The 21,625-nt window shown below is 40.1% G+C and overlaps 1 protein-coding gene across 5 annotated transcripts in view; it reads left to right on the top strand.

The window, feature by feature from the left end:
- EPHA7 (EPH receptor A7) overlaps positions 1–21,625 on the top strand; it is a 316,908-nt gene that overhangs the window by 5,441 nt on the left and 289,842 nt on the right. For all 5 annotated transcript variants that reach the window (XM_068231180.1, XM_068231181.1, XM_068231179.1 and 2 more), the window contains exon 3: positions 2,372–3,041. In XM_068231180.1, the coding sequence (XP_068087281.1) occupies positions 2,372–3,041 (670 nt within the window). The remainder of the gene's footprint in view (positions 1–2,371; positions 3,042–21,625) is intronic.

Genomic DNA, 21,625 nt, shown 5'->3' with positions numbered 1-21,625 from the left:
TGCCAGTTTGTATATGTGTTAATGTCAGTTGCTGTGCTCGGTTTCACTTGCTGCTATATCACTTTGTGATATAAATAGACTGTTTATACTTTATAGGGCTTTTAAAAAAAATAATTATTTGCTGAATTATCACTGTATGAATGAACCTGCACAGTACTCAAACTCCATGCTGGCAGCAAAATATATATCCAGTTAAATGTATTATATTTTAATTTTTTCATGGCTTGTTTAGCACCATTGTACTCCACAATGTTGCACGAAGTAAAATAAGTTACAGATGGATAGTTCATGTGATGGTAAATGTATACAGCAAGCACCAAATGGTGGAACCAAGAGAGGTGAGACCTCTGCCCTTCCTATCCTGAAAACTGGGGGAGGAAAGCAATTAGGAACAGAATAAACAGGCATCAGTGTGATCCTTGTGTTCATGTGACGGACTGTGCAGGAAGAAGCAGAGTGTAGCCAGTGACTAGAGGGAATGTTAGGTCATACACATGCCTGAATAGGTGAGTTAAGCTAGCCATACACCGGTCCATTTTTCCATGCAGTTGGCCAGTCCATTTAATCGTTTGATAGACTTGACTCTAAATTACTGAATTTGACCAAAAGCATTTGGTATTAATTGTAGAACCAAAAGAATTTCATTGGGTCACATTGGAAAATGACTATCAGTGATTTTCCATATAAGCGAATTTTGAAGCGTGCGCTCACACTTTTATTTTCATGTTTGATCGGTAACTATTACAGAATCAATCGTTCATGGATTGCAGCATGTGGTGCTGCGAACAATTCATTTTTGATCAACAGTTTTTTTTTGTTTTTTTTTAAATGTTCAGTCAAATAAAAAATAATCATACCTATATTGAATTGTGTGTGGGTAACTTTAATTTGTGAAGTTGACAATACTAATCTGGAAGATTAGTATTATGTACTGTGTTAAAAATTGCTCTTACCACTTTTATATTGCTTGCCCGATGCAAACATTCCTTTACTAGATTATTTACAAGTTTAGCTTATAAGGCATTGAGAAGTGCATTGACTGTGTACAAAACGCAATAACCCAAAGTGACCAATAGCAATTTATTTTTTCCCCTCTGACTTGGATGAACTAAAATATACTTAGTTTCTGTAGGTTACAGAACCTTACAGACAGCCATTTCACTTTTCTTGCATTCATTAAGCGTCTATAAAAAACTAACTATTAATGCCAAAATGATAACACCATATTATAACAATTTATCTCATGAGCATTGACTGCTGTGTATAGAATCGGAATCAGAATCATCGTTATTGTCGCCAAGTACACCGATTGTCGCCCAGTACACCGATTGTATGCAGTATATACAACCAGATTTAGGGTTGGGGGGTCACAAATCTTTACACCAACAAATACTTTTTAAATGTTGGTTCTACAACTCTGATATGTTTAGTCGAACAGTGATAAAGTAAATTAACACTTAGACTGCCAGTTTTTTTTTTTTTTTTTTTTTTTTTTTAGGCTACACGCAAGTGCCATCTATGTTTGAATTGTGTTTATTGAATGTCTTGACCAAATATGCATGGACCAAAGTCCACATTAATCAGTAGGGATGTCATTAAGGTATACATACATACATTTGATGTAATTGAGAATTATGCTATTATGCTACAGAATTATGTTATTTAATATGAAAACCTATTGTAATATGGACAAATCAAATCTTGCAGTGAAAGCATTTAATTGGTCCCATTTTCAAGCTGCATAGATTTGCAGTTACATTTGCATAATTCTACATCATCTATCATCATTATAATTATTTGCATATTTCAAATAAAGTAGAGAGTTGGCACTAAGCTAACACTTTGTACTAAAACGCCTTTTAGACAACCATGGCAAAAGATATTGGGAAACTAAAACGCCTATAGATGTCCACTGTAGGTGGAAGTAGTTTTGCCCTAAAATGCCTTTACACGTCTATGGCGTTTGTATGCGAAAACGCAGAACGCCTATTGATGTCTGTGTTAGTCTAAGGGTTAATAAGCATACAATAATTACCAGAAATCTTACAAAGTGACAAATGGTCACAAAACTCACCTTCCATGTGCAATTTTGTTAAGCCTAAAGACAAAAAGAACATTAATCATTTCGATATTTTACATGTCCAAAAATAGCATGTACAAATTGCCTATAGCTAATTTAAATTTATTCTATACTGCAATTGTGTTTTGAGCTATAGTTAATTGCATCCTTTATGAAAAGCAGGTGTACATGAAAATCTTCTAGTTTGTATGTTGTGCATGTAAGCTTAAGCGCTAGAAGATTGGAAAGAGTCTTTTAATTGAATAATGATGCCTCTGTTACCTTTGCTGATATAAATCCATCTGTTTGCAGTGGGAAGAAATCAGTGGGTTGGATGAAAACTACACACCAATTAGAACTTATCAGGTATGTCAGGTCCTGGAACCCAACCAGAACAACTGGCTGCGGACTAACTGGATTTCAAAAGCCAATGCACAAAGGATTTTTGTTGAGCTTAAGTTCACATTAAGGGATTGTAATAGTCTTCCTGGTGTTCTGGGAACCTGCAAGGAAACCTTTAACTTGTATTATTACGAAACAGATTACGATACTGGCAGAAACATGAGAGAAAATCAATATGTGAAAATAGACACTATTGCCGCAGATGAAAGTTTTACCCAAGGAGACCTTGGAGAACGAAAAATGAAACTTAATACTGAGGTTCGGGAAATCGGACCTCTTTCAAAAAAAGGATTTTACCTGGCATTCCAGGACGTAGGAGCCTGCATTGCCCTAGTTTCAGTAAAAGTGTATTACAAAAAGTGCTGGACAATTATTGAGAATTTGGCCATCTTCCCTGACACTGTTACTGGCTCTGAATTCTCCTCCTTGGTCGAAGTAAGAGGGACTTGTGTCAGCAATGCAGAGGAAGAGGCGGATAATTCTCCCAAGATGCATTGCAGTGCTGAAGGGGAATGGCTGGTTCCCATTGGGAAATGTATCTGCAGAGCAGGATATCAGCAGAAAGGGGATACATGTGAACGTAAGTAGCATTTTGCTTTTAATAATTTATTAACCTGTTCTTAATTAGCTATATCTCCATTATAATTTGTATCATGATTATTATCATTAATGTACATAATGTCCTAATCCTCTGTGGCGCTGTACAAAGTACAATACGAGCATGGGTGGGTAATGCAAATACGTACAGAGTGTGGGCATTAGATACAGAAGAGTACATATCGGGGCAGAACAGGTACAGTAAAGACATTGGGTGGAAAGCCCTGCCTTTTTCAGCAGTCGAAGGCCTCTTTTACACTGTACGCTAAAAAACTGACGCGTTTTAACTTTTCATAGTGATTGATTTTGAAAAAGTTTTCAGTTAAATGCGTATAGTGGGAACTGAGCCAAAAGAAAACATGGACATTACTTTGAAAACCAGTTGTCCTTTCAGTTATAACTGAGAGCAATTGATATAGTGTAAAAAGATCCTTAGAAGAACTATGAGGGTGTAACCATAAAGGCCTTGTTCCCAGGGATTCTAACAGTCAATGTTTGGCAGACTTCCAGGCAATGGCACCTTAGTGTAAGAGTCACAGGTTAAAGGAAGTACTCATGTTAATTACATGAATTGATTTTGAAAACCTAGTCTGCTCTTGGCCCGAGGGCAGATTGGACGGATCTTGTATATGTTGTGTAAACCACTGTTTGCCAAAAATGCCCAGTCAACAGAGGAAGTATTGAAACATCTCTAACTTGATTGCGTTTTTAAGTAGAATTTTATAAAATTAAACCCAAAACAGTTATTAGCAGTCCAATAATGATGATAAACCAACTTATTCCATTTGTTGCTATGAGTTTTCATTTTTTTGACAGAGGAACTATAGGGAAAATAACGTAATGAGTAATTTTTTTTTTTTTTACAATATTACTTCATAAATGATTTAGTCAGTGTTTGCCCATTGTAAAATCTGTACTCGCCCTGATTTACATTCTGGAATTTGTTTGTCTACTGTGTTCCAAAGCCGGGACAAATGTACCTGGTCTCCCAGAATGCTTGTGGGGGTTGAGAATTCCACATAGCTAATCAGCCTAGACCAAACATCACTGGGAGGGCAATTTATAAATATAGGAAGTGTTTCTGATGCTGAAACTAAATTATCCTAAAAGTGGGTATCCTGAAATATTTACTGCACTCTACTATGTCCTTACAGTGCCTCTTTAAGAAAAAACAGTGGTTAGTTTTTGGTGACAATTCTAAAATGCAAGCGCCTTCATTTCAATTGCTTTACAACCTATTACGAAACAAACACAAATGCTCTGCTCTGAGTTATAACATGAGAAGAGCAGCCCCGCTCCCCAACGAAGGCGCACCAGCGCATCACTGTCCAGCACCTGACATAACATCACTGACAACTGTCACAGATTAACATGAGATCCCAGTAAGTTGATTACAATTTCTGTCTTGTCAGGTGTCAGGCAGTGATGCTGTAGTGTGCGTACACTAGGAGCAAATACGCTTCCTTTATATGAAGTCAATTCATGGAATAAAAGATTTTTTTTTATTTTTTGTAAATTGAATTTTAGTGAAATCAAAATGTATGACTAAAAAGTTAAGTTTTAGAACTATTGTTATGTAATGACTACAGTCCCAGTGTGCTTATTTAGCTCAATATAGATACGATTGGGTAGTCTGAAGCGCTAAGTGGTTTGGATATGAAATATAAAGAAGACAAAGTAGTGGCTAGTTTACCAAAGGTCTCAAAATACCCAGAGTAAGGCTCCCTGCACACTGCAAATCCGTTTTGCGATTCCAATTCCGTTTCCGATTTGCAATTCCGTTTTTTCCCCTGAATGCAATCAACAGAAAAACGTAGGAAAAAACGCAGCATGCAGTAACTATTAAAAATTGGAATCGGGTGTAAAAACGGATTAAAATCGGAATCGCATGCAGTGTGCATGAAGCCTAAGGAGGTTAAAAAAAGTAATCTCAAGATTATTGGGTTTTTAAATGAAATAAATGTGAGGTTGAAAATGTCCCATTTGTAAACCAGCCCTGATGTGGCACTTAAAAATGGACTTCTTTCTGCTAGACATATCTTAAAGTGGAGAAATGCTAACCCTCCTAGGTGTCCGGCACTATATATTAGTATAGCCTGTGTTATGGATTTTTGAACTTGCCTGAAATCTTTTGTAAACAGATTTGTGGCATGTTGTGGCTGTAGCCATAATATGAAGTGCACGAGTTTATATTCAACACTTACAGTGAGAACATTTCCTCTATAATTTTCTCATAGCTTGTTTGGGTTGTGGAAATAAACACCAGTGGGATAACTTGCAATAACTCAGTCTCAAAGCATGTACTCATTATAGGGTGGTACATAGAACAAAATTCTATTTTTCAATGCCTCAACTCTCAAACCATATGGCAGTAATGATAATATACACTAGGCATTCCACAAACCAGTGTAGGAAATGTCATTATTTATGCTGTTTATTTTAAAAAAATATATTTTTACTATCTGATTTGGTGGTTTCTCAAACACTAGCCTTATGCTTTATCCTTCGCACTAGTCACGGTATCCTTTTTCTGAGATTTTCCCCTGATAGGGATTTTTCATGTTCTCTGCCTCGGCCAGTGTAGGAAAATCAGGTAGCGTTGAAACATTATTTCAGAAATAATGTGGAATTACAGTGTATCAAAATGACAGGGAAATTCAGTTCTGCTAAAAGGCACATGATAGGATATTTTTATCCTGCAGAGCAGCCGCTATAAATGCATACCAATAGACATGTGTCAAGCACAGCCTGCCAGATATACCTATTTATCTTGGAAATGACTGAAAATATATATCAGGACAGTAAGTGATGTTTTTTTCCCCTAGAAAATGCCATAAACCCCAAAGCTTCACATTCTACAGCATGGGAAGGGGAAGATTTGTGATTTGTTGCATATCTCTCACTAACAAAAGCAAATTGTCTTTCACTGTAAGATGCAAGTTGTCTTTTACTGTAAGCATAGCTTATTTGGCTGCTACAGAAACAGTGTAATGGAGACGATGCCTATACGTTCATTGTCACTTAAGGCTGGGTGAACTCAGTTGCACCTCTACTAACATTTCCCAGAACTCCATTTTATCAGTTTTACGACGTGCAACCTCCCCATTAAAATCAGTATTAGTGTGCTTTCGGTCTCTGGGACTCAAGTACATCAGCTATTTTAAATATCAATTGTTAAGAACCTTCAGCTAATGATGGAACAAATGCCAGCATTTGCAGACTACTTCTCTGCCAGGAATTAAAACATATATTAGATATTTTCAAAGTAAAACAAATTAAGCAGGTAATTCAGTGCAAAGTGATCACCACGATGTGGCTGAGCACTTTTTCATTATGACTTCAACTTTTTGTAGATGCTAACTGCAATTTTATAACCCTCAGGAAAGTAAAATGACTTTCTTTAATAAGGTTTCATCTGTAATTGCCAGGCACCGGTAGACTTGGGCATAGTTGATTAGAGGTTGTAGCGGCTGAGCACAATCCGCTTTAACACTTTTGCTGGAGAAATTGAAAGTGAGTTTCCTGACTTGGAACTGTAACCTAGATAGAAAGAAATAGGTTGTAGGTTGGCCAGGCTTCTCTAGCATTTCCTATGGCGATGTGGCTAAGCTTATAACAGTATTAAAAGCATGGCATCCCGTTTTAGATACACCTCATTTTTTTTCTGCTTATGGCAATGCTTTCTGAGACCTGAGTCTGATCACAATTATGAAAAGACATGCTTTTTTTCCCTCGCCTGTTACTTGTTTTTAACGATTTCAAATTCAATTCTCCTGGACATGTTATGCTAAACCTAACCATTGTAAGCCTTCAGTAGCTCTTTTGTACAGAGACAAAGGGCACAGCAGTTTTCGCACAGTGTAAAACAAATGAATCGAACAAGTTTACTTGAGCTGGGTACTTAATTTTGGAGCAGCAAGATGTTGACTATATGCTCCTGCTGTCATTTATTCTTGAGTGTTGCACTGTGTTTGTTTGCTACAATAATTCCCTTTCTTGGCTCCAATCCCAAACAACTGCAGAGAAAATGCTTTGCACAGGAAGCCTACATAAGATGCCCTCTGTACAGTGCCTCATTTTTCCTCTTGGCAGCCTTACTGTGAATTCCCCATAGCTACTCCACTTGCCTATGCATTTGATCACTGATCCCCCCTCTGCCCCCCCAGATCAGTGTACTTTACTCCACTCTTTCTCTTCCATTCAGGTCATCTGTTATTTTTCTTCCTTCTGTGAAAACTCAGACCTTTTGCACAGTGCTGGTGCCAGATACTTTAATGCAGCCTAAGCTGGCGTTCAACACAGTTTCGTTATCTACACATCTTATCTGGAGTCTGATTTACACACATGAAATCTATACTTTAAATAAACAGAAAACCCTCTGAAAACTTAACACCGTTTATGTAATTAACTAGACTGGGGAGTAGGCAATTCTCAGAAGAAGTTTATCAAGCAGTGGAAAATGTTTGGTGAGATGGATATGGACGCTTCCATAGCTAACTCTATTTTGCCAGTACAACTTCCCTTACGGTTTCTCTTCCTTTAATAGTTTAGAGTCATTGACCTAGAATATGCATGCAAATTGGGGCCTGTGAATCCACTCTGCATGCTTGTTCCAGGTGTGATGGCGCAGCAACTGCTGAAACCAAAAAGTCGCCATCACAGCCAGGCAACTGAAAATAATGGAAATGAAGATGGCAGCCCCTACAATTCTATGAGTTCAAGAACCCTTTAAAGTGAAATTTGAAGTGAAAACAAACAGATGAGATAAAATATTGTATCTATCCTCCTACTCCTAAAAATGACCTTTAGTTATTCCACAGTTTTGTTATGTTTAAAGACTTAAAAAAGTAGATTTATTGTCTGTCTTTCCTAAGTCTCAGAGTGCTAAAGTACAGGAACTTTGTCCTTTTTTTTAATCTATCTCTGCTCTTAGAAGTTCAATTCTCTGCCAGGAAAGTATTTTATGGCTGTAATTCCTTCTCAGTAAGGGACGCAATAGTCCGACTGGGTCCTGACTGGCGAAAAACTGTCAAAAACAGATACATAGCTGAATATTCATTATTTCAGTCAGAGAAGGAAGAAAAGCAACACAGCATATTTGTTTGTGTGCTTGGCACTGTACATACACGGCTATCTCATCATGTCACATATCACTTTAGCTTCCATTTAAATCATGAACTGACTGACAGCTTTGCCTTTGCACTATGTTTGGGGAACTATTTGTATCTCTACAGTGGGGTTATGAACTGATAAAGTGCTGACACATTTTCTCCAGCACAGAGAACATCAATAATGCACATCACTTATTCTTCTGCTGTTAGTCTCACAATCTGTAGTCCCTATCCTATTTAGGATCAGTTTTCTGGAGAAAACCAATTAAATTATCTGTATATGTTTGGGTTATAGGACTAATCTGAGGCACCCAGAGGAAGCTGTCACACATATAGGTAGAACAAATGAACATGAACCTGGGTCACTAGTGCAGTGAGACTAGAGTGCTAACAAAGTAACCGCCCTGCCGCCCATTACGGTGCCATATTTGATATTTAGCTGGCAAAGTAAAGAATTATTCCAGGAAGCATTAGGTAAAAGTATCTCCTAAGTTGTATCATATTGCAATTAATTTTTAAATAGTTTTCCCCAATGCACTTAGAAAAATCACTGAAGGTAACCTTTTCTACTGCGGTAAAAGCAGTGTATGGGTTTGCGAATTTGAAACAGGTTTAAATAGGCTTTGTATTGCTTTTGTCTAGGAACCACTAACACATTCTAGTGTTTCTTTGGTCGCTGCTACTGTCTGCACATGCCAATCAAGCATTCAAATTCATTAGTCTAATATTGGTATACTTTCTGATGTCCTGAAAAAATGCTAGCTTATTGTATGTTAAAATTCTTTGGGGTCCATGACTTTAAACTGACATAATATAAAAAAACACCTCTAAATTGCAAATCGTTATGCATTTATATAGTACTGATAATTCCTTACAGAGTTCACTGAACAGGTCACGAACTCCTTTCAGAGAAGCTCATGATGTAAACTACCTACTGTTCTCATTTGAAGAAGAACTGTAGTGAAAATAATGTGATGAATAAAATTGCTTATTTATTTTAGAATGTTGATTTATAAAATGGTTAGTCAGTGTTTGCTAATTTTTAAATCTATTTTACATTCTGAAATGTATCACAGGTAGCAACATCTTTAGTCCTATCAGGTGATCTCTGTGGAAAATTTGTTTACTGGATGTCCCAAAGCCAATGCAAAATATAACTGGTCTCCCAGAATGCTCTGCTCAGCCTACATAAAAACTCATTGTTAGGGCAGGGCTGCACTCAATAGACAGCAATATATAGATCTAGGAAGTGTTTCTGATGTTGAAATCAGAAAAATTAATATAAAAGTAGGCATCCTGGATTATTTTCTGCATTCTACTATATGGGCCTCTTTAATATGCCTTCCACAGTCGAAGGACGATTTGGGGGAAACCAGTTAACCCTACAAATATGTTTACCTTTTCAATGTCTAAACCAATAACACTTGAGGGAGTTCTCTTTTTAGGTGCAGTTCTAGTAAAAATGGGAATAGATCACACATTGGAAGGTGCTGTATTCAGAATAGCCAAAAAGAATTCAACAGCATTAACAAAATGATTTGTGTGGGCCTTTGCTCTATGCATGTAGGGATTTGCTCCTCACACAGTTTATTGAATAAAGCTTTGCACTGGTTCTAGATTTTTCGTTGTCTTAGTTCACGATTGTGTCTCATAAAAATGTAATACCGCTATAGTAATCCCATGATGATATTTTTATTATGGAGTTGGTGATCTGCCATATTCGCTAATCTAAGACCAACCACTATCATACTATTGATGCCTCAGCACCTTCCCCTCTACTTTTCATAGAACAGACTGCATCTGGTCAGCGATTGTTCTTGAAGCTGTCATCTAAAATGCTCACTAACAATCATTTAGGGCTATGCAGGTGTGTTCATTCTGGCACTTATCATCTCCGAGATTATAGAACGGATTTGCAGCCTCCCCAGCTTCTGGGGTTTTACAATTCTTACTTAAGCGATCTGCTTGCAAGTATTTAACAAAATATTTCCTTTGTGGGAGAAACTCATTTTTTTCACATTACAATTCAGTTGTTCAGATACAGTTTTTCTTGAGTCTGCACTTTCCAAATAATTAAAAACATTCAGAGTCTGTGTGTGTGTGTTTGTACAGTACGATAGATAGATAGATAGATAGATAGATAGATAGATAGATAGATAGATAGATAGAGAGATAGAGAGATAGAGAGATAGATAGATGATTGTAAATGGATTTTGATGCCAAGAATACAATCTTGGAACTTGTGAAAAGAAAATCAAGAGGCTGAACTGGATGACCCTGGGATTTGGAACATAAACCAAGGGATCCTGCTATATTACAGCAAATCCTGGGTTTGTGAAATCCTGAGAGCAAGCAGGTATGAATATTGTACATGGTACAGTGGGTGAATTGGAGTTCACAGTGCTGAAATCTTAGCTCCTCTATTACTTCCATTGATTGATGGCTAATGCAGAAGCAAGCTAAAATAGATGCAGAGCTTTTACTAAATCCCTGCAGTGTTTAGACATTTGGTACATTATCTGGTGCTCACAGAACGCACTCATTTTGTACTGGTGTCACTATATTTCCCATGATTAGATTAATTAATTTGGTTGTACTGCCTGCTTCAGTAAGTTCTCACATGGGAAACCAGTTTTCTTCTGCAGATTTTTTTTTTTTTTTTTTATCGAGGCCTGCAGCTATGCATGTAATTTATATATATCACCTGAAAGAATTATAGGGCAGGAATCAATTTGCCTTGAGCCTTAATAATGCATGATCATGTTGCATTAGTCAATTCCCGCTTTCTAGTATTTCCTAGTAAGCATGGCTTGCAGAAATAAATGTAGTGATGTCATTTAAGCCTCTACTTCATAGAGTTTCATCACAACTGGGGTTCTGCCGAATCCTTTAAACATTCCATTGGTGTTTCTTCTGGGAGCTTAGTCCTCTTAAAGCGGACCTGAACTCAGAACTTCCTCTCTACTCTAAAAGATAAGCAACAGCATAATAACCTTTAAACAAAAACATTTCTTTGTTACAGCTGATACTAATCCTGCAATGAATCTGCAGTGTGTCTACTTCCTGCTTTCATGGGAGCAGACATATAGTTCACATTCTGTGATTACCAATTAGCTCTCTGCCGTAGCAGTCAGCAGACACAGCTGAGGGATCAAATTACAACTTGTGCTTAGCAACAGATGAGGGGGAATTAGGCTAAACTCTCTAAATACATACAGGGTACATTTTTATATGTTTTCTTTCTGTCCTGTGCAAGAGTTCAAGTCCACTTTAAAAATTTTCATTTTGGGGATTGTTCGGATTATTAAATAAAAATTAAAAAATACATGTTTGTGCCCAGCATTCTCTACCAAACATTGCCCATGGTTGAATCACCAGAGACCTTAACATTTCCTGATTTCACTTTTAATATCTAGTCAAAATAATGAAAATGTAATTTAATAAAATCCTCAAAGCCTTAGTGGATAGCAGGCAGTATGAACTTTTCTCTGCTGTAAGGCCTGAAACACACCAGAGGAGTTTTTCTGAGCGTTTTGAGTTTTTAAATCTGCTGCTAAGGTTATCCTATGTGTCTGTGCACACTGGAGCAATGAGGTTTTGTAAAAAACCCCATAGCATTACATTGGGAAGAGGTTTTGAAACCTCTAAAAGCTCTTCCCAATGTAATGCTATGGGGTTTTTTACAAAACCTCATTGCTCCAGTGTGCACAGACACATAGGATAACATTAGCAGCAGATTTAAAAACTCAAAACGCTCAGAAAAACTCCTCTGGTGTGTTTCAGGCCTGGTGCACACCAAAAACCGCTAGCAGATCCGCAAAATGCTAGCAGATTTTGAAACGCTTTTTCTTCTTTTTCTGTAGCGTTTAAGCTAGCGTTTTGCGGTTTTGTGAAGCGTTTTTGGTGTAGTAGATTTCATGTATTGTTACAGTAAAGCTGTTACTGAACAGCTACTGTAACAAAAAACGCCTGGCAAACCGCTCTGAAGTGCCGTTTTTCAGAGCGGTTTGCGTTTTTCCTATACTTAACATTGAGGCAGAAACGCATCCGCAATCCAAAATCTGCAGCAGCCCGGGAGTATGCGTTTCTGCAAAACGCCTCCCGCTCTGGTGTGCACCAGCCCATTGAAATACATTACCCTAGCGATCCGCACCCGCAAGCGGATCGCAAACCGCAGCAGAACCGCTCTGGTGTGCACTAGGCCTAAGTGTTGGTTTACTTATAATTAAGTGTGGTTAAAGTATCTACAAATAAAGCTCCGATCAATACTGCAATGTATTTGTATTATTGATTTTTGCTGTCTTGAGTTATTAGCATGTCACGGCCACAATTTAGATAGAGAATGACCCATTAAAGTTCCCATACTTCTACTGAGTGTTTGTTGAAGAGCAGATAAGATATGCATAGGAATGATGAGGAACTCTGAGCTCATTTGCAACAGGAGAATTGGGAGGAAGCACTTCAGAAGTGCTGGAAAGATTTTAGAGACACATTTGTTAAATAAGGATTAACTGAAAATATTTCCTGTCAATATAGGCACCTTATTCTATACATGCTGGAACTGCTTTGCCAGTAATAGAAAAATTCTACTGAAGTAGATATAACCTTTCATAGTTCATAGAATTGAACATGCACAGGGTTTAATGCATGCCCAACTCCAGAATGGGGGTATAATTGAACATCTTCTTTTTATCTCATCTTAACAATAGATGATCAATAAGATGCAAATATTTCTGAGTTAATGCACATTTTTTATTCAAATGTATGCAGTTTGAAAATGGACCAATCAATTTAAACCCAGCTGCATATATTCGCATAAACCTTTGCATCTCTTTGATCATCCCTAATTTTAACTCATTTTTTTGCTACTTCTGCTGAAGTGATGGTCTGTTCCTGAGGAACCATCTCCATTACTCTTTCTTCACCAATAGTGCGTACGTATTATAATGCCACTGGTGAGTTGTGCACAGGGCTCACCCTGCTGCCGCTCAAATTCCTGGCGTAGCAACTTGGAGGGAGAAGTAACTTGGTGTCTGGAACCCCGTCCTGCGCGGGGTATGCGCTATTGCATATAGTGCACCCAGCTTTGGCGCTGAGTGCCAAAATAACCCGTCAATAGTGCCTGTGCAGCCAGTCTTTCCCTCACAATGCTGTTGCTACGTATAACCATGGGAAATGTGCAAGCAGAGGAGCAGCAGCACAAAGATGGCTGAAATAGACAAAGTAGCCAATAGCCATTAAGACTGGCTTAGTCCATTCTCACTTTAACGTCCTCCGGACTGCACATATTTAAATCTATGTCATGTGTATGGAATTCTAGTTACGCCATCTGCACACACTCCCACCGCGATCACGCGCACGCACCTTAACGCTGTGTTCTAAATGGGTGCATATTCCTTTAAGAATTAAAAACGTATGTTTACTGTTTATGAGGAGTAGAAGCAGTCCTAAATATACTAATTGCTTAAAAGTACATCATCTAGTCATAAGCCTCTTCCAAATCCCTCTGGTTTGTTCAAGAGACAAAACCATAAATGTAATCACTAGCAGCTATATAAAGGCCAAAAATGATAGCTTGCTGAATCAGATGTTATGTAAAGTGCAGGTTCTCACAAACATATACTGTAGAGGTTTATATATGTGCACACATGTATTCACATACACAAACATGGCAGCAGTAAATATATGTTAAAAAAAATGCAAATTTAAAAAATGTACGACTATAGTAAACAAAAAATTGATGATAATCGTCCATAATGAACCACAATTCCAAGCTGCTAAAATGTAATATAAATAAATACCTGCTGTAGCACTAATGCCCCTTTTCCACTAGGACTCAAATCATCAGTTTTTCAGAGAGCAATGCATTTACCATTTCCACTAAAAACTTCTACTAAATTAAAATTTTCTTATGCGTGACAAAAACGGACTGCCTGTAGCATTTTTTTTTATACTGTGTGAAACTGTGTGTACAAAATGGAAACTGGGCCTAAACACAGGAGAAGAAAGGGGTAGGAACGTATTGTGGCAGAGCCCTGGCCTTACATATATCGCGGATGAAAATCACACTTCATCAGATTCCACCACAGGGAGAAAAGAATAATGTTGACTGAGTGCAGCCTGCTTGCTATATGGGGCCTTCTTTACTTTATTACTTTTATAGTCACTTGAATTTTGCTGTAATTAGTGCATTTATCATGAGTGAATGCCAATATCTAGCTTGTGCATTGTTTACCATCACTTTGAATTTGGAGCAGATGATGTGAAGACATGGATCCTACATATACATTTATGCAGCCCTGACAGCATTCAGGACCATCTGCGAATGCAGGCACAACACCTGCCCTATTCAAATGAATAGGAAGTTTGCAAATCTAGCAGCTGTATAGTGCAGTTAAAGGGAAGGTTCAGGGAGGGGATTAAAAAAATAAAAATAAATTTCCACTTACCTGGGGCTTCCTCCAGCCCGTGGCAGGCAGGAGGTGCCCTCGCCGCCGCTCCGCAGGCTCCCGGTGGTCTCCGGTGCCCGACCCGACCTGGCCAGGCCGGCTGCCAGGTCGGGCTCTTCTGCCCTCCATTTCCTGGGACTTCTGCGTCCCACGCCGGCGCGCTGACGTCATCGGACGTCTGCCGGGCTGTACTGCGCATGCGCAGTAGTTCTGCGCATGCGCAGTACAGCCCGGCGGACGTCTGATGACGTCAGCGCGCCGGCGTGGGACGCAGAAGTCCCAGGAAATGGAGCGCAGAAGAGCCTGACCTGGCAGCTGGCCAGGTCGGGTCGGGCACCGGAGACCACCGGGACCCTGCGGAGCGGCGGCGAGGGCACCTCCTGCCTGCCACGGGCTGGAGGAAGCCCCAGGTAAGTGGAAATTTATTTTTATTTTTTTAATCCCCTCCCTGAACCTTCCCTTTAAGGCACAGATTGCAAAACTGGTTATGTCTAATTTAAAAGTCTTAACGTTAACAGCAGGCTTTGGAGTGGTGTTTTTTTTTTTTTTTTTTTTTTTAATGGCATAAAAAGGTAAGGTGTGCGTGTGGGTGTGTGTGTTTTAACAGTTCTAGTGTTCTCCCAGCATTTTTTTTCCAGCCGGGTGGCATGAAAAAGTAGCTGGGTGGCATGAAAAAGTAGCCGGGTGGGGCGAGATGAGAGAATGCAGGGCCGGGGCTTCTCTGCACAACTCTACTTACTGCAGAGAAGGAGGTGAGCCAATGACAGCTGCGTGGCCACCAAAACTAGCCGGGTGGGGCACCTGGCTAAAAGAGCCTGGGGAGAGCACTGAGTTCAAACAAGTATGATTGTGGGCCAAAGACAGTCTTAGGCCTAGTGCACACCAAAAACCGCTAGCAGATCCGCAAAATGCTAGCAGATTTTGAAACGCTTTTTCTTATTTTTCTGTAGCGTTTCAGCTAGCATTTTGCGGTTTTGTGTAGCGGTTTTGGTGTAGTAGATTTCATGTATTGTTACAGTAAAGCTGTTACTGAACAGCTACTGTAACAAAAAACGCCTGGCAAACCGCTCTGAAGTGCCGTTTTTCAGAGCGGTTTGCGTTTTTCCTATACTTAACATTGAGGCAGAAACGCATCCGCAATCCAAAATCTGCAGCAGCCCGGGAGTATGCGTTTCTGCAAAGCGCCTCCCGCTCTGGTGTGCACCAGCCCATTGAAATACATTACCCTAGCGGATCCGCACCCGCAAGCGGATCGCAAACCGCAGCTGAACCGCTCTGGTGTGCACTAGGCCTAACAGAGAGTAGATATGTCCAAGTAACTCAGGTGAGAAATTAGCAATCGTACCTTCTAAGAATAACTACCCTTAAGAGAATATAAGCTCAGAAAAGATTCAAGGTGGACAGAAAAGACATTAAGGACGTAGAAAAAGAGAAGGACAAAGAGAAGGGGAATGGGGATTCCTAGATTTAGCAGTCATTTTCATGTACAGAGCTGGGAGCAAAGGAAAACCATAAAGACATTAAAGGGGGCATCATACATGGATAACGGCAAAGAGTCTGGTCATTATGTTTTGTAATGTGTATGTTGTTATTCACAACAGTGAGCTACATTCTAGTGCACCCGTCCTTTTTTTTTTTTTTTTTTTTCCAAGATTCAGTTTTATAGGATACAAGATTAAAGGACCACTATCGCGAAAAAGAAAATTTTAAAATTCATGTATATGCATACAAATAAGGAGTGTGTTTCTTTCAGAGTAAAATGAGCTATAAATTACTTTTCTCCTATGTTGCTGTCATTTACAGTAGTTTAGTAGAAATCTGATGGAAATGACTGGTTTGTGATAGTCCTTCTCTTCATAGGGGTTTTTAGAATATAATTTATTCTTTACAAAATACGAAAGCACTCCCTGAAAGGGATGTATACAAAGATGCAGACCCCCACCCCCACTACCACCACCTGTTTGCACACTATTCTGGCAGTCAGACCGAGCAACCATTGGGCTTTATAAAATAAAGAAAACCTGTGATCCCCCATAAGGAGATCGGTTAGTTCAAAACCTGTTAGATTTCCACCATCTACTGTAAGTGATAGCAACATAGGAGAAAAGTAATCTATAGCACATTTTACTCTGGGATTTTGCGATTGTGGTCTTTTAAGTCCCCCTATCCCCCTCATTTTTTATGTTTTTCTAATATCTAAAAGCCAGTGCTGAGCAGACATCAAACTGACAGCTGAAATGATCACAAACAATAGTTTCAGCTGGCAGAAATTACTGATTGTACATGCCTTGAGTGGATGTCATTTTGATGTAATGTATAGAAATCAAGGTGAATGAGCACAGGAGCCTTATCAATAGTTTTTAATCTATTGACATTTCAGAAACACATAGATGTGCCATTATGTTGTTGATACCTGTAACATTTGAAATGTTCAGAATTTAATGATTTCTACCATTTTATGAGACCTCCTGATTGCTCAATGCAAGATGTTAATTTGTTCTATTACAACTCAGTACTTCTCACTACACACAAGTACTCCATTTTCATGGTACTGAAAATGGAGTACTTGTGTGTAGTGAGAAGTACTGAGTTGTAATAGAGCAAATTAACATCTTGCATTGTATTTTCATCCATGCATGCCTATGAAAAAAAAATGTTTACGGTATGAGTGGCCACATACCAAAATTATACTAGTCAAAGGAGACTTAATAGCATGTTGTGTAAAGACGCTTATACGTATTTTAATATGTATGATCAGCATTTATATCTGAAAGTAAATGCAAAGTCTTCCTCGTTGTTGTGTTTGCAAAATTGTTTTGAAATTTTGATGATTGCCTTTTATGAATTTAAATGTTTTAGACAAACTTATAGATCCTTTCTCTGTCAGTGGACATTCTACATATTATTTATCATTCCTGCTGAACCATTGATGACATATGGACAGTTAAATGGTAAGCATGTAGAATATATTGCTTTTGTTAACCCTGGGCACGCGGAGGACATGCAGTGCAAGAAGAAAGCAAGTAAGGCCCAGTTTACACAAATTCTTGCCAGCCAGTAAACAATGGCCACAGTGCTTGACATTTAATCGCTTGTCGCTTATTTAGATAAACACCGTGGCACAAATGCTGCCTCTACATCCCAATTTTTCCCATCGTCTGAGGTGACTCGGGAAGCTGCAGGTTGTTTCCTTGGTTGTTTAGCACCGCGCATCCGTGTCCCCCGGTGGGGGTCAAAATCTGTGCATGCTGGGAAGCACAGCCGAAAACTTCCAAATGCTTTTCTGCACACTTAATATTATTACTATTTTGGATTTATATAGCGCCAACCTCTTTTGTAGAGATGTACAGTTACAGACTAGTTATGCGTTTGTACAGATCTCAGCCCTGAAGTGTCACCTGAGGGATTGAGACCCGATCTTTCTGGGTGACAGTTCTGGTACTTGTAAGGCAGAGGGGGGTTGTATATTATAATCAATAATGCTTATCTGAGATTGAGGAGCTGGTGTGATAAGTGTGCTGTATTGCCCACATGCATACACTTTCCCCTTTCAGCTCCTAGAGAGCTCTTCCACACTGAATCATGGGAGATGTCTCTTCACAAATAAAGCCAGCCTACTGGTTTTCCTTTTTCTGTGCTAGCCCATGTGACATCGCTCAGCTGAACTCTTTTCTCTGAAGAGAGCTACAAATACATGCTAGATTGAAATCGCCAGGGGTGGTTGTTCGGGGCCATCTCAGCCAAAAATCCAGCGTTTTTACAATTGTCCACCAAGCTCTTTTCCTGCAGTGCCACTTGCAGGATCGAGATTGACCCTGACAGCAGGGCCGGATTTGTGGGCAGGCCAGATAGGCCCTGGACTAGGGCAGAACCTAGGGAAGGGCGGGTTTACAAACAGGCAGTTAACCTGTCAAACAGTGTCCCAACAGCTGTCCATGCCATTCCGAATGGCCATGTTGTCCGCAGCCGCCCCCTGCCATACTCGGCACACAGTAGCACGTTTGTGTGTGCAGCAGCAGTGCCAGCAGCTTAAAACAGGGACAGCTTTACTTCTGTGATAGGATTGGCAGCCACATCATTGCAGCTCTGCCCGCTGTCATTCAGTGGTAGTTCCTCCACCTCCCATCTTCAGATTCAGCCAATTAATTCTGAGGAGGCAGCATGAGGAAGTGCCAAAGTTGCAACACGATTGGTGGATGGCTGGTGCCGGGAACTGATTGGTGGAGACTGCAGGCGGGTTTTCTGATTGCTGCCGGCTGTGAAGATAGGGAAGCTCATGGAGAAGGTACTGGATGGCGGGAAATGGGAGAAGAGGGTGACACTTCACACTTGTATAGGGTTCACCCTAGGGGAAGCCTGGTCCTGGCTGCCTTTTTTTCTTTCTTTTAATTATCGGACCCCTGGATTTTCATGCTGCCACTGTGAAGTCTGGAGACCAGCAGTTCCCACTGCTGCTCAACCCTGAAATGTTCTGTTGCCATGGGAACAGTGACGCTTCTGCACTGCCCAGTGTAGCTATAACGGAACGGCTGGTGGGGACAGTGTGTGTTGCATGTGTGTGTGCATGCAGGGGCTGAGGTGCATAGTGTGGGGTCAGCAGGTTCTAAAGGGGTGGAAGGGCAGTGCCTGTTGGAATGATGATGGACACATGACAGCACAAGAGACAGACACAGGGCAGATGACATCTGCAGAACAGGTATGTGAATTACCATGGTACAGCTACTCTGCATGAAGGGGGGAGGGGAGGGGGGAGGCCTCTCCATGCAGAGTAGCTGTACCATGGTAAGTCACTTATCTGTTCTGCAGATGTCATCTGCCCTGTGTCTGTCCCTTGTGCTATCATAGTGTCCATCATATTATATACCTAATCCCTCTCCGCATGCCTTGCCTCACTCCTTGGTTCCGTTAATGCTATGATGCCCCTGCTCTCCTCATACTCTGTCCCCATGCTCTTGATCCTGTGATAGTATGCCCTCATTCCATCGTGGTCGGTCTCTAAACCATACTGTGGCCCCCAGTTCTGCTGCACCCATCCGCTACTGCATGCATGGGCAGGGGAGTCATCTGGCTACTTATACTGCAGAAGGATGGGTGGGGGAGTCTTCTGCATACCAGGGAGCGCATGACCATATTCAGACCCATGCACTGCTATCTGGGACAGTCTTCTTCCTTCTGGCTGCTTTTCCTTCTGTGTACTAGCAAAACTGTACTGGACATGTGCAAGTACGGTCTGCACATGTCCAGTAGCATGAAGCTGTTACTGTGAGGAAAAAAATCATATGTAAGTGACTTTGTACTACTGTGCATGTGTGGACCATACCCATTATAATTGGGCTTGTACTCAAGGAAGAAGAGGGTCCGGAGCAGCAGTTGTTAGGCCTGAATATGCTTAGAGGGTCCCAGCGCTGGAACAGTGGACACCAGGCCAGGAGCATCTACTAAGTATCCATTTTCTTATTTTGCCTCAGGTTCATTCTAAGATTTTGTTTGGGAATTGTGTGTGTGTGTGTGTGTGTGTGTGTGTGTTGGGGAGGGGGGGGGTGTGTTGATTATTATGTGGTCAGTCAGGGGACGACTGGTATCAGTGGGCCTTGGGCGGTAAAAAGTACAAATCTGGCCCTGCCTGACGGGCATCCTAATGGTACATGTGTATGTACCTTAATAGGACAGAGGCAGCGATGAGAATACAAGAAAAAAGGTCATTGATTCAGCATATGCTTGCACTTACAGATTTAAGAGAAATGTAATCAAAACAGACCAGGATATCCTTACAAGGTTTAGAAGTGCGCCAAATGCTTTTAAAAGCAGAATAACTGGATGTTGCTTTAAGTCATCTTATCTTGAGTTTGACACTAAATCCTTGCTGTAACATAAGGTAAAGCCTCATACAGGCATCAGAGGTGAAGTGATTGTTCCTGATTGTTTTGGCCTACGCTCTGCCTGCAGCTAGTGACAGCTCATGCATGTTCTGCTCAGCAGGATTGCATGTACTCTACCATGAAAAGTAAAAGCAAGGAGAAGCAGGAGATACCAGCTGAAAATATCCAGCCTAGCCAATTGCTTTTTCTCCTGCATTAAGTCAGGCAGAAAACAGAGGGGACACCTGTACAGACATCAGACTGATGGCTCAAATGATCGGAAACACTGATTGCAGCTGTCAAAAGTTTGAGGTCTGTACATACCGTACTTTTAAGCTGAGCATACAAACAGCAAATGTGATAAACTATCAAAATCTACTTGCCATTGATTTGCCTATTAGATAGCAAATCGGATGTCAATAGAGATGTGATCTAATATCCCTCTCTTAGCCTCGAGGTTTGCACCGCACAAAGCTGTGGAGATTTCTCTGTCAGTTTATATAATACAAAACAATACCCTCTTCTCTTAAGCTTCCTTCACATGCTAGACTGAACTTGGCCGAGGTGACTTAAAGCTTCAGCGCACTGGATCTTTAAATATCAGCAACAGCTAAGCAAGTTTCTCTTCTTATTCTGAAGTAGAAAAGAGACGGCACACCACTGGCTCTGCAAAACTTGCTGTGTATTAGGCGAACAAAACACTACATGTTACGGATCATTGATCCTTCATCAGGTGTATAACAACAGTGAACTGTGTACAACCACATATATATACACAATCAGGTGTGAACAACCACACCCTTATTAGCTCCACCCACAAATCGTTTAACCCATTGGTCCATAGTACATAGTTCCAACAAAATGTTATCCCATTAATATAAACAAACTGGTCATATGGCACTCCAATTCGGCTACCCAAAGAACATCAATATGAACTGACCGTATTTCTGGCACTTCCCCTCAAGGACTGCCACAGAACCACCTGTGAAAAAACATGGGGTTATAACTAATGCATATACCAATCAACAAACTGCCAAACATATGTTCTAAAAGCATATCCTGTACGGTACACATTGTAAAAAGCATGTTTATAAAAAACGTGTTTACAAAAAGCATGCCTATAAAAAACGTGCTTACAAAAAACATGTC

Source organism: Hyperolius riggenbachi, chromosome 4, assembly GCF_040937935.1.
Source record: "Hyperolius riggenbachi isolate aHypRig1 chromosome 4, aHypRig1.pri, whole genome shotgun sequence".
NCBI classification, from domain to species: Eukaryota; Metazoa; Chordata; class Amphibia; order Anura; family Hyperoliidae; genus Hyperolius; species Hyperolius riggenbachi.
The sequence above is the reverse complement of the archived record's forward strand: the minus strand, read 5'-3'. Positions and strand labels throughout refer to the sequence as shown.